Here is a 13,112-nt window from a genome sequence, read left to right on the forward strand (position 1 = left end):
GATATAGGATCAACGATGAAGTTCATATCAATACAAATATATAGGAACTAATACATTTGGGTCACATTAAACCAAAAATCAAATGGAAATACTATATGGTACACCTTTTCCAGTGACACCAGGTTCAGAAAATGGTTTTAATAATTCATAAGGCATAACTCCAGCTCCATTTCTATTCATCAACTTACTATCAACATTTCTAGCATCAATAATCCCTTCAAATTCCTTCAATTTCCCCGAAAATACTTCAAATGCCGCGTTAATTACAGGATCTTCAGCCCAGTGAGGCTCAATGATTTCACCAATATATTCTTCATCTGGAGCATGGTTAGATAAAACATCCATAATTGCTATTAATTTTGTTGCTTGAAGTTGTGAAGGTAAGCATTTTAGTAGTGCCTCCTCAGGTTTATTCAAGAAACTTTCCCATTCTTCATTTGTTGGATCTTCAGTTGGCATTTTTGTTCTAGCAATTGTTGGCCTATTTGGAAAGTAACCTACATATAAAATAGAATACTCAATTATCACTATAACAAAAACCGTTTTTAGCGGTAATAAATTATACACTTTAATTAACAAAGTGTTAAAGTTTTTACCGACATTAGTTAATTGACATTGGATCTAATGTCATTATAGACTTTAGGGACATTTACAAAGAGTCATAATTGCCTCTAAAAAAACATATTCAACAACCGTTAAGCTATTACCGTTAATTAATTATCAAGATCATTTTTGATGTAGTGTATATATGTAGATAACCTACTATAACAAGTTACGTACCATACACAAATATTATAAAAATAATTTATGATGTCAGTGTGTAGAAGTTAAACTCTTTTTTAAATGATTTAACTTAATTAATTATGTATACTAAAGGCCAGTCTGATGCCTGAAGCAATCCCACTTCCACATCGGGAAGGGGCACCTAATCCTGACACAATTCCACATCGGGAAGGGGCACCTAATCCTGAAACAAGCATTAGTGATTGATTTCACAATTCGAATACTTGACCTCTATAGGTTACATGGAGACAACTTTACGCTCCGAGACTTCCCTTTATTTCACTTATATATATCAACAACATAAAAAATAAAAAAATTAAGAAAAGGTAAGGTGTGTACCTGCATAAATGTATTGGCCAAAGTTAACTGCTGCATGGTGGCCAGAAGTTACCCAAATCATTGTAGTTATAATACCAATTAAGTCATTTGGGGTTTTTAACTCTGGCCACCATGGCTCATTTTTTCTTGTCACCATGGCCAATATTTTTTATCTCTGACCACCAAGCTTGGATTTCTTTATCAGATTCAATAAGATTTGTTTGTGGATAATAATGGTTGACATAATTTGTTACCCATTGTTTAAGTGTGTCCCAAAGTACTAAACCATCATTTGCAAAAGGGTAATCTTGTATTGTTAGTTTTAATCCATATGGTTCATTTGGATCTTCCACAGCCAATCCCCTGTTATATATGCAACAAAAAACATGTTAGTGGAAGGGGGTCAGAGTCAAGGACACAAGGTCCTAGCCCTTTTCGTCAAAAAATTATACTATATATAAAAATTAATTTTTTTATATATATATAGATTTTGAATTTTCCTGGTTGTATAGTACGTATCAATGTACAAAAACAACATGTCTGTATAATAGTAAATGTAACGGCCTAGTCCGCTAGTGATATTGTCCACTTTTGACCTAGACCCACGCGATTTTAAAACGTGTCACTAGGGGTAAGGTCTGTTTATTTATATACCCAACATCTCTCTAGTGTTTTGCCGTATATATCATGTTATATATACGGATAGCGCGGTAGTATGACCGTGTGATAGTAGGTTATAATTTGTCATTTTTATGAGGTAGCCAATTAAGACTTATTATAATGGTAATTGGTATGCTTGCAAATATCTTATAATTGATTTGATTGTATAAATATTATTTACATTATTAGTGCATAAAATCTATAACTCAAAAATAATTCTTAAGAAAAGAATTAGTGACCATCAAAGTTTGCGATGACATGGTAATACCCGTTCATTTTTTATCAAAGGTTTTGTGTTTGACTCAGTGAATAAAGTCGTTTTTGTTTGGGAGCATTTTACATTTAAAATGAGATTTTTTAACGCAAATTCAGATTAATCAGACCTCAAAGTGAGGGCAAACATTGGGTGGAAAATAAAATTAGTGATCACCAAATATTGTGATTGAGTGGTAAGCACACCCTTTCATCTCTAACCACATGTCTCGAACTCAAGTAACCTATGTTTGAGATCCCTTTACCCTTAAATTAGGATTTATGATGTGAATTCAAATTAGTCATATCTCAAAACAGATATCAAACACTGAATCGAAAAACAGAAAAATAGAAAGATTAGTGAATTATTACCTGCTAATAAGGTTTTGTGGGAGTGCCTCTTGGTCAAATCTCCATTCAAGATCATAGGCAACAGAACTAAATTCCATTGCATACTTGCCAAGGGAAAATGAAGTCTCAATAATTCCATTTGCATTAATAAGTGCTTCTCTAGCTAAGGAATTTATCTTCATTGTATGTCTAAAATGAGGATGCAATAATCTATATATTGGGTGCATTGCACTAAGTTGTCTATTTGTTGCTATAATATATGGCTCTGTAGCACAATGAGTTCTTAGCCTACAAAATTTTGGAGAAAAATTAGCCATAATATTTTTAAAATCAAAAAAATTAAAAAATTAATCAAAGAATATATGTAATAACTCTTTAAGCAATAACAACATACTTAATGTGATTCCCCACATGTGCGGTTTGGAAAAAATAAGAGTATACACATCCCTATCTTACATGATTCCACAGGTAGCCAGTCTTATTTTCACATTACGTATCTTATGTTTTAAGAAGATTTATATGTAAATATCATTTACGTAATCATAGTGTAAGAAATTATTTACGCTAACATCGTATATAACTCAAAACTCATTAACAAAAACTACATAAAAAATTATCTTTAGCGGCAATTAATTAACGACAATAGCTTAATTGCCGCTAAACATATATTTTTAGCGGCAATTAGCACTCTTTGTATATGTCCCTAAAGCCTTTAGTGACACTGGATCTAATAACACTTAATTAATACCGGTAAAGACTTTAGCACTCTTTATTAATGTGTCTATTTATTGCCGCTAAAAAATATTTTTGTTGTAGTGAAAGTACATGTATCATCATCACTTACCAGTGACTAACTAGTTGGTGATAGCCAGAGTCATGAGCAAGAACATGTGTTTTAGCCAATTTCCATAGCCAAGCACCAGTGGCATTCCAAGTACTTGGAAAATAAGCTTGCTTCCATTGAGGCTTATTATCTATTGGTGGCCTAGTTAGCTCAATAGCCAAAGGCCTCAATGTGCCTTCATGTGTCAAGAAGAATAAAGTTCTTGATCCATATAATACTGTCCTTTTGAGTTCATTCACTTTGTTCACATATGGCAATAATAAATCATGATAATCTAAGATGAACAACTTCTTTTGTTGAACTGCCTGCATTTGTTATGTGTAACTCAAGAGTCAAAATTATCAAAAAGAGGACTTTATAGATCATGCATAATTCAAGAAATAGGGTATCATAAGGGGCTATCTTGAATTTTTGACTTTAGAAATAAGTTCTAATTGTAATGTGGCATAAATTTAGTTTTGGTTATGATGCAAGAGTTCTAGACCAGTTAAAGAAGTTACAAACAATAAAAGATAATATAATGTGTTGCATATTGTGCCAGTAGTTTCAATTATATTGACATGTGAATAATTGGCGCATGCAACTTTTGCCTATAAGGCGAAAGTTATGGCAAATTGAGCATATTCACTATATTGCAATGTCTTGAACTCCTGGCTCATAGAAAAATCATATTTATGTTTGATGGGAAGCTCGATGAATTTAGTAGATATATTGTTTTAGGGGGAACTACTGATCACTATAGATCGAACCTAAAATTATTTTTTAAAATATTTATTAAGCAGGCCAAAAACTCAAGACCACCCTTATCAAGCTTGCGAATCATCCTATATAATATAGGCTTGCCTGTGGATTATTAGCACCATATGGCCTTTTGTGAGACTACTATTTAAATCTTGTCTCTCATTTAATTCAACAAACTAAATTTCGCATTTAAAAGTAGTCAAATGAATCTTTTCTTTTAAAAGACAAATTTAGTTTATTGAGCTAACGAGGGACATAATTTAAAGAATGACCTCAAGAAAGGTCATTTGTGCAAATAAAAGGATTCCAATTATTGGCCTGATTGAATAACGTTTGTCCACAAACAAAAACATAAATAAAAAGTGTTTTTCCTATAATTTCAAAAAACCAAAGGATTTGTTTATACCTCCTCAACAGTCATAGATCCTCCAATTTCAAGTTCAATTAGTTCTTTTGTCATTGCTGATTCAGGAGGTCCATACACCTCAGGACTTAGCTTGCTCTTTAGTGGCCATTCCTGTATTTTCATAAAGTACATATTTTAACCAAAATGTATGTATGTACGTCCTCATTTATAAAAAAACGAGCAATCTTTCTAAAACAAGATGTGAATTCGAAAACGGTCACCAAAATGTCAGATCGTGTGTTTATGTCTTCATAGTTTAAACTTCTTTTCATAAAAACTCTGACTCTGCTGCTGAATGTGACTCCGAAAATGATCGCCAAATTTCAAATCGAGTTTCCTTTTCTTTAAAAGAAAAATATAAATTTTCCATATTTGAGAAACTAAGATTCTCTTCTTCTAACTTGGCAGTATTCATGTCACGATGCATCCCTTAGGGATTTTAGAGGGGAGGGGGGAGATTTTGTGAGATACTAGCTAGTATAACGTACCACCTTACCGCTTGTGTAAACCTCTTTTTAAAGTAAATTGGGTTGAAACTAACTAAATATTAATTTTAAAGTGAAAAAATTAGATTAAAAAAAATTAAAGTAATAACATACCGTGACCAATCGTATACTATATGGGTTAAAACCAGATAAAGTTTGACGAGCAAATTCCACATCTCCTAACCAAGAAAACTTGTCCCCTGCCATAAATAAAAAAACATATAATATAAATTTTACAAAAAAAAATTCACCAAATTAGTTGCAAGGTATTGTTGGATAAATTTAATTACATTTTCTATTATTTTTTATATTCAACATGGTTTTTATTTTTTACAATTCCACTAAAATGATGCAAACGGTATTTATAGGCTATATTGTTCAGATTCTCCAAAAAATCATGAAAATCCAAGTAACATAATTTTTATGTACTTACTTTGAAGCGATTGAGGGGTTTCAGTATCAGAAATAGCCTTAATGAGCCTTTGTACAACATTAAACATGCCATTTTTCTTATTTCCCTGTCTCGAAACATCGATACCAACGTTGAATAATGAGCCGATAGACGGAAATTGTGGAAAATCGAGGTCGGGATTGGAGACGATCGTCTCCAACGCCGGGACGACTGCCTGTAGGACTGAGTAAATAGGGTTGCCGGAAAATGTTGAGCTCTTCACTTTTGAAAATTCTTCATCTCTTGGTACGTACACAAAGTCACTCTTTAATTCAGACAATGGATCTGCATGCATGCATGCATAAAATTGAAAAATATATATTAAGAAATTCGAGTTTAACTTTTAAACATCGATAATATAAAAAATTATTAAATTAGTTATTATGTTACCATCTGCTACAACATGTTTAGTTGCACTAATAGAGAGTCAATTTGAATTAGCTGATTAAAAACCTCTAATAATTATCAAATATTAAAAAATAGATTACAGAGGGAGTTAATAATTTTATTCTGAATGAATAATTTGGTGATCGTGAAAGGGCAAGTTAAATATTTGACTGATCGATCAAAAATAATACATTTACTAGACAAATATATATTATTATGTATAAAAAATAAATAGTTTTCTTTTTTGTCAATCTATCGTTAAAAAAACTATTAAGGATAAATAGTTGTCTTTTTTGTCAAAGTAATAAATTTAAATAGTAAAAGTTCTGGTCTAACTTAAAATGCTTATAAACTAAAAAATTATAAGTTGAGATAACTAATAATTTATAACTTTTCACTGATTTTAACTTGTAAAGATATAATAAAGTATAAATTTATTTTTCTATATAATCATTTGATACTAATCAAAATTCATGTCTCGTAGAGTACTATATCTCATGGTTAGAACTCGAAAGTCAAAATTACTGTCAATTTGAATAGAAGGATTTCATTCATTCTGCCACATTTTGATCATAATTAAATTGTAAATTGTATGAACTCTCTAGTCTCTACAATATATATAAATATGTATCAATTACTAAATCTATCTAAAAATAGTAATCAATTTATTTATTTTTCTACTTGATGAAATAATATACCTTTTTTACTTCTTGATCGACCAGTTCTACACCTTCTAGGATAAGGTAATTGTTTTCCACCAAGTACTGGTCTTTTACCATTATCATTAACATTTGGATCTCCAATATCATTATAAACATCATAGTCATAAATCCTTTCATATTTTTTTCTTTCTCCAAATCCATCACCTCTTAATGTCACAAGTTCTCTCTCTCTTAACCTCTTTACTCCACTTGGAGTTTGAGATGGTATATATGACTGTAATCACATGGAAAGAAATATTAACCGTTGAAGATATAATTACATAAATTAAAATATAATTGCACTTGTTGATTTATGGCTATACCTAATGAAGAGCTTCAATTTAACTCAACTTACACATTAATCAAGTCACTTTCGATATGATTCATAATCAACTAAAACAATTTAGTATGATGTACTAAAACATATATATATTCAATAAATTAATATACATGCCCTGTAATTTATTTTAATTTATATGTCATACTTTTTTGTCTACTTTAGAATTGTCTAAGGGGGTGGGACTGCCCATTAATTATTACCACCCACCCGTCCCACTATAAGAACTAGACCAACCTAGAACTGTTTGGGTAGGGGTGGGGTGGGGTGGGATTGGATATGTGCCAGAAAGGCGCGCTAGTACCCTATTCGATAAAAAAAGTCATATTACCTTAATTAACATGTTTTTATATGTCAAATTGTATGGTATAAAAGATCTTTATATTGCTAGTGACTCAATGCATATTTTGAGTAGTGCTTCTATTTTGAACGAAGAAATCTTATCTAATAAATTAAAATTTTATATTATATCTCCCATGATATAATAAAGCATAAATAAGGGGGGGGGGGGGGAGGGGGGGGGGATTTTGCAAACCTTATTGGTGAAGAAAATCCTTTTCTCAAATTTTGTATGGACCCAAGAGTTGCAAGTAATATTAATTTTGCCATGAGGGGATCCATCAATTACTATATTCTTCACATACATTTCCTTGTGCTCATTTTCTACTAAAATTGCACCAACGTCCCCAAAGTCTTCAGGAAATAATAAATTTGCTTCATATTGTGTCTCACCATCCACATCTCGTCCACGATTTGCAAATATCCTAATACTTGGCTTCTCAATTCCAGTCTCTTTTAAAAAAACATAGAGAGAGAACAAAATAATCAAAAAAAAATTATATTTAAATAAAACTGAAGAAATAAGAGGGAGAAATTAGCATAAAAGAGAAAAATACTTGAACAATAATAAAGTAAGGTACATTAGCATAAAAGAGATATTAAAAGCATAGACAAATTCTCTAAATCCGATTCCTTGCAATCAAATATTGTACAATTCATTCATTATGGCTCGATTTTAATTATTTTTAAAAAAAAATAACAAAGACTTCCATTGATCTGACGTACCCCTCAATTTACTCATTTTTTAAAGTTGTGTCTCATAATTAGCCAATTTAGGCAATAATCATTGTAAAACTCACTCATTCGCCTATTGTGCCTACTATTAGTGCTAATGCCATACTTAATAATAATTAATAAAAAAAATTAGTATACCAATTAACCCTAATATAGACCTCTGTATAATAATATTTATTATAATGATCAAGTTTTGTGTGAAGTTGATATTAGTATATTTTCTATACTAATATTTTATTATGACGACTAGAAAATATTCAAACAGACAATATCATTATCAAGAGCAAATACTTTCAAGGGAAAAGGGTCTGATATATATATCCCTCAATTTTATTATTTAGAGTTGATATACCTCTCGTTATGAAAGTAGTTCATATATACCCCTATTGTTATACAAATGACTCACATATACCTCTTTCCTCTAACGGAAATGAAAAAATTAATTTTAATTTAATTTTTTAATAATTTTTTTTTAAAAAAATAATCCCATGTGGGGTACATTTAATCCTCCTCACATATATATTTTTTTTATATTTTTGTTCCAATGGCTAATTTAAATTTATTATTTTGATGGTCAAATTTATTTATGTTTCACTATTTTTCTTGTAAAATTTATTATAGATGACCCAAATTTTTTTCAAATGCAAAAACTAAATAACAATATAGCCGAAATAAATAGTTTTAAATTATGATATAGCCACAAAAAATTACTTTTTTCTTTACACTAAGGAATGATAGAAAAAAATAAAATAAGAATAAGAAACTCAAATAATAATAATCAAAGAAGTCAAAAAATAATTTATGTATGAAAAAGATTAAAATATATCTTGAACTTTGCTAGAAGGTCATATATACCCCTACATGAATCTTTTTTAAAATTAAAAGTCAAAAATATAAATTAGAATTATTTTTTTCACTTTCGTTAAATGAAGGGTTTATGTGAGCTCATTTTTTAACAGCAGGGGTATATGTGACCCGTTTATGTAACAGTAATGGTATATATGAGTCACTTTCATAACGAGGGGCATATCAACTCCAAATGACAAAGTTGAGGAAAAAATATTTAAGTTATTATTAAGTTAAAGTTTAAATTATTTTCAATTTTTAAAAAGCTGGCAAAGTACTATATTCACTTTTTCTTTAAAGTACAATAAATTTTCTTGACTGCCGACAATAGTGTGGCAGAGTTAGAATATCGTTTAAGAAATGTAAAAATATAAAGAAATAAAATCGTATAAAAGTTAAGGAATGTCAATATATAATATATATACATAAAATAAATATTTTCATTCTAGCTGTAATTTTCCGATGAAAAATGTCGATCAACACCCCTTAAGTGGCTCCACCACTGAGTACACTTATCGTGGAATAAATATTTAAGACGCAAGTTTAGAATTCAATTTTTTCTTTTCTAAATTTCATGTTCAATTAAATAAGCTCATATTATTGTAATATAATTTATTTTCCATTCAAACAACTCTTTGTGATAAAAGAAAATTCTTTTTGGTTATATTAGTATGCATCAAATAAAATAACATATCTATATGTTTCAAAATATTTAATTTTAAATTTACTAAAAGAAATTAGCCAAAGAAAGCTTTTGTTTCAAAACAACAAATATTGCGTCCCTAATCTTAACTAGTAATGCATTTATCAAAAAAAATATCAGCTACGAGTTATATTTTTCCACAAATTATGGACGACCTGTGTAGCTTATTCTTGTTCTTTGTTGTGTTTTGTCAGCACATAATATTATGGCATGCTTAAAATTGCATGTTGGTAAAATCTTTTTTTTTTAAAAAAAAAAAAAACTTTGTATTCCATCAAATATGTTCATATATGTGCAGACTCAAATTTAGACATAATACATAAACAAACATTCAAAGTGAACCGTAGTTGGCAGTAAGCCCCTCCAACACTTCAGCTTGGTCGACTCATGACAATCAAATACTTCAACTCATCCTCACTATATCTCGCAGACACTCAACTTTGACGTGACACATAATTTTTTGAAAGTATATATATGATCATTTTGTTAGAAGTTGATGTATATATTCAACTAACATAGTGGAGGCAAGTCGACGTATCTACATATGCATCCCCAAAGTTAAAGTGCTTACTTGCCACCTGAGATCATATTTAAGTATTTGTTTATGTATTATGCGATTAATTTATTAATGAGTAAATGAATACTTACTAGGATCAAGTTCAGCAGCAACAATCCACAATAAGAGTGATTTACCAAGCAAATCATCAAGTCCTCTTGATAAACCAAAATTAGTTCCTCCAACTGATTTTTGAACTTTCACCACTACTTTAACACCCATGGATTTTTTTGTGGAACTAAGGACAGCTTTAGTGCTATTTGCAGCATTATAATGAACAATAAAATTATTCTTTTTCTGATTTTTCCTAGGATTTTTATTACTTAAAATGTTGATAGGAAAAAAGACTAAGATTTCTCTTGAAAAAATGAATGGCTTAGTACTCCATGGAATTAGAGATTTTGTAGATTGTTGAAGATGAGACTTCAACATTTTGTTCTCTCTTCTTTGGCTCAAGAAGATATATGGTTTGGTTTGTATTATGGTCTCTAAGGAGTTCTCTTTATATAGATGATGAAGTTTTGCTAAGGGAACTTTGGGTTGTTGTTGTTTTGGTTGTATTTGGCTTGTAAAACTCTAGAATGGATATTACAATAGGTTTCCTATCCGCGATGTCAAATGGACGGGTAGGGGTTAAATTGAACAGGTTAAAATAGCTTAAGTTAATAAATGAAAAAACTATTTAATTACATAAATATTCGTATTATATTTACTAATTCTTCTCATAGTTTAAAATAATTACATATTATCTCACTAATTAATAATTTTATACCAAATTTCAAGTCAGATACACCTAGATACATATATTTTTGTTACCAGATACAGAGCGAGAGAGTAGGGAGGCGAGCGGAATAGGAGGGAGGCAAGCAAGAGATCAGTGTATCCTAGATACATATGAATCACACTACATTTATCTAAGATATCATATACATTTTGAAATATAGATGCATAGAGAGAGACGAGCGAGACCAGGAGAAAGGTGAGTGAGATAGGAGAGAGACTTATTATGTCTCGAATACATGTTTATCCACTTGGATACAATGTATATGGAACAAGTTACACCATATATCTGGAAACAAAATCTGACACAGATAATAATTTCAAAAGCTCACAAAAAGACACATCATTAGGCCCTAATTAAACTAGTGAAATTTATGATGTTTGGCCTTAATAAATAGGTGGGTCAATTCAAATGGGTCGAGACAATAAATTAATAAATAGGTGAATTATTGACCCGTTAAAAATTACTGGAGTTGAAACAAAATCTATTTAAATCGAAATGTAATAAACAATGTGCTATAAGTTCATGACCAATCCAAAAACTACTTTGACTGAAATGGGTTAAATAATAAATTTATAACTCAGTTGTCTAACTCCTACTAGGTTTTAATTTCTTTGTTTGTCTTCTTATAATTTATTTTTATACATAATAAAATTTATTTTTCTTTATTATGATTATGTATAACATATTGAATTTAAAAAAATATTTTAACAATTTTTTTCATGAATTAGTTGAGGCGATATATGAACTCAATTAGGTAGGTCAAAATAACCCGATCTAATAAATAAGTATGCAATTAAGAGAATTTAACTTGAACAAATTAGATAAATCATATTTTCAAAATTAATTTTATCACCTCATTTGAAAATTTCACGAGGCACCTTATTTGGTTGCCCCATTTAACTTGTGCCAAATTTTAAAAACATTTAACTGATACTTCTTCCGTTTCAAAAAAAGTAACATAGTTTGACTTGACACGGAACTTAAGAAAATAAAGAAGACTTTTGAATTTTGTGATCCTAAATTAAAGTTATGTCAAATGTACAAAATTGCCCTTTAATCTTATGGTCTTAAACATGTTACGTGAAAAGCTGAAAGTAAAATGTTACCAAAAAAAGGAAAGAGACCATTCTTTTTTAAATTAATAAACTAAAAAGGAAAGGAGCTCATTGTTTTTTAAACAGAGGAAGTATTTAATATTAACAGAAAATAAATTGTTATTTTATTTTCTTCTTCACCCCCCCCCCCCCCCCTCCTCCTTTTAAGTTTGATCTCAAAATGAATATTTGCTGAGCACCACATATCAAAAAAATCTTCCCTAAAATTATGAATCAAAAAGGATATTTAATCTAAAAATAGATAAATTGTCCCAAACAATCATTAGCTTCATCTATTTTGCTGCAATATAAAATTTATATATTTTTAAGAGGTTCATTTATGGACAAACTAAATATTTTTTTTATTTAGTAAATACTCATCCCTATATAAGTTCAGAGGCGGAGCCAGAATTAAGAGTTTGGGGGTTCTAAATTTTCTTTAGAATCGTCAATCAATTTTGTTAGGGTTCACAAATTTTTATATATATATATATATATATATATATATATATATATATATATATATATATAAAAAAATTAATTTTCTCGTACAAATGCAGAATCTACAGAAAAGCTACTGAGTTAGTTCGAACGCACGAACCCAGGCAGCATTGTCGACTGGAAAAGATATGCATGTGGCCAAAAATACAAGATTTTTTGTTTATGAAAACTGCTTGTTTTTTCATTTATTAATAATCTTCTATAATAAAGTAAATAAAATGAACCAATAATATCTGAATATAAAATAAACTAGAAGATATATATTTCTTGTTTATCATTTTAACTTCACTACAATTTAACCTTTTTTTTAGCAATAACGTAAAAATATTTAAGTTGTAACAAAAAAAACCGTCTTTAGCAATAACCTGTTTTACTAACTTTTAATTTAAATAAAGTAGAAATAAACTCACCAGCATGGATATTAAAATTAAAATAGGCTAAAAAATGGACAATTTCTTTTGTTTACAGATATTATTTGTGATCTGTCGGATAAATATATTACTTTTATTGTTAAAAAAATAAAATTTAGAGTAAATATAGAACTAGCCTTCTTAAAGTTAATTAAAAAAATATCGAGCTCCGAACGTCACTTCTTTTAATTAAGGTAAAAATAAATCAAAAAATATAATTACATTTACTCAATTATCGCTAAATATTATTGCAACAATAAATATTGCCACTAAAAAAATTGTTATCCTTAAATGACTCTTTTTGTTGTAGTGTGGTAGTGGTTTGAGAAATGAAGAAGAAGAGAAAAGTAAAATAAAAATTGACTAAATATAATTTTTTTTTCCTTTGACATTAATAAATGCATTACACTTAATCGTCATTTCGACAT

At 29.4% G+C, this 13,112-nt stretch overlaps 1 protein-coding gene across 1 annotated transcript; it reads right to left on the bottom strand.

Annotated features, from left to right (window-relative positions):
- Positions 1 to 78: 78 nt before the first annotated feature.
- Positions 79 to 10,426, bottom strand: LOC125811727 (linoleate 13S-lipoxygenase 2-1, chloroplastic-like). The gene is given in 11 exon segments (XM_049491264.1): positions 79 to 497; positions 1,123 to 1,246; positions 1,248 to 1,464; positions 2,386 to 2,652; positions 3,209 to 3,513; positions 4,356 to 4,466; positions 4,955 to 5,040; positions 5,274 to 5,576; positions 6,377 to 6,614; positions 7,252 to 7,508; positions 9,988 to 10,426. Coding segments are annotated over 11 exon segments (2,667 nt in total). The 5' UTR covers positions 10,328 to 10,426.
- Between the last annotated feature and the right edge of the window lie 2,686 nt (positions 10,427 to 13,112).

Source organism: Solanum verrucosum, unplaced genomic scaffold (assembly GCF_900185275.1).
Source record: "Solanum verrucosum unplaced genomic scaffold, falcon-dt-bn FXZP01000238.1, whole genome shotgun sequence".
NCBI classification, from domain to species: Eukaryota; Viridiplantae; Streptophyta; class Magnoliopsida; order Solanales; family Solanaceae; genus Solanum; species Solanum verrucosum.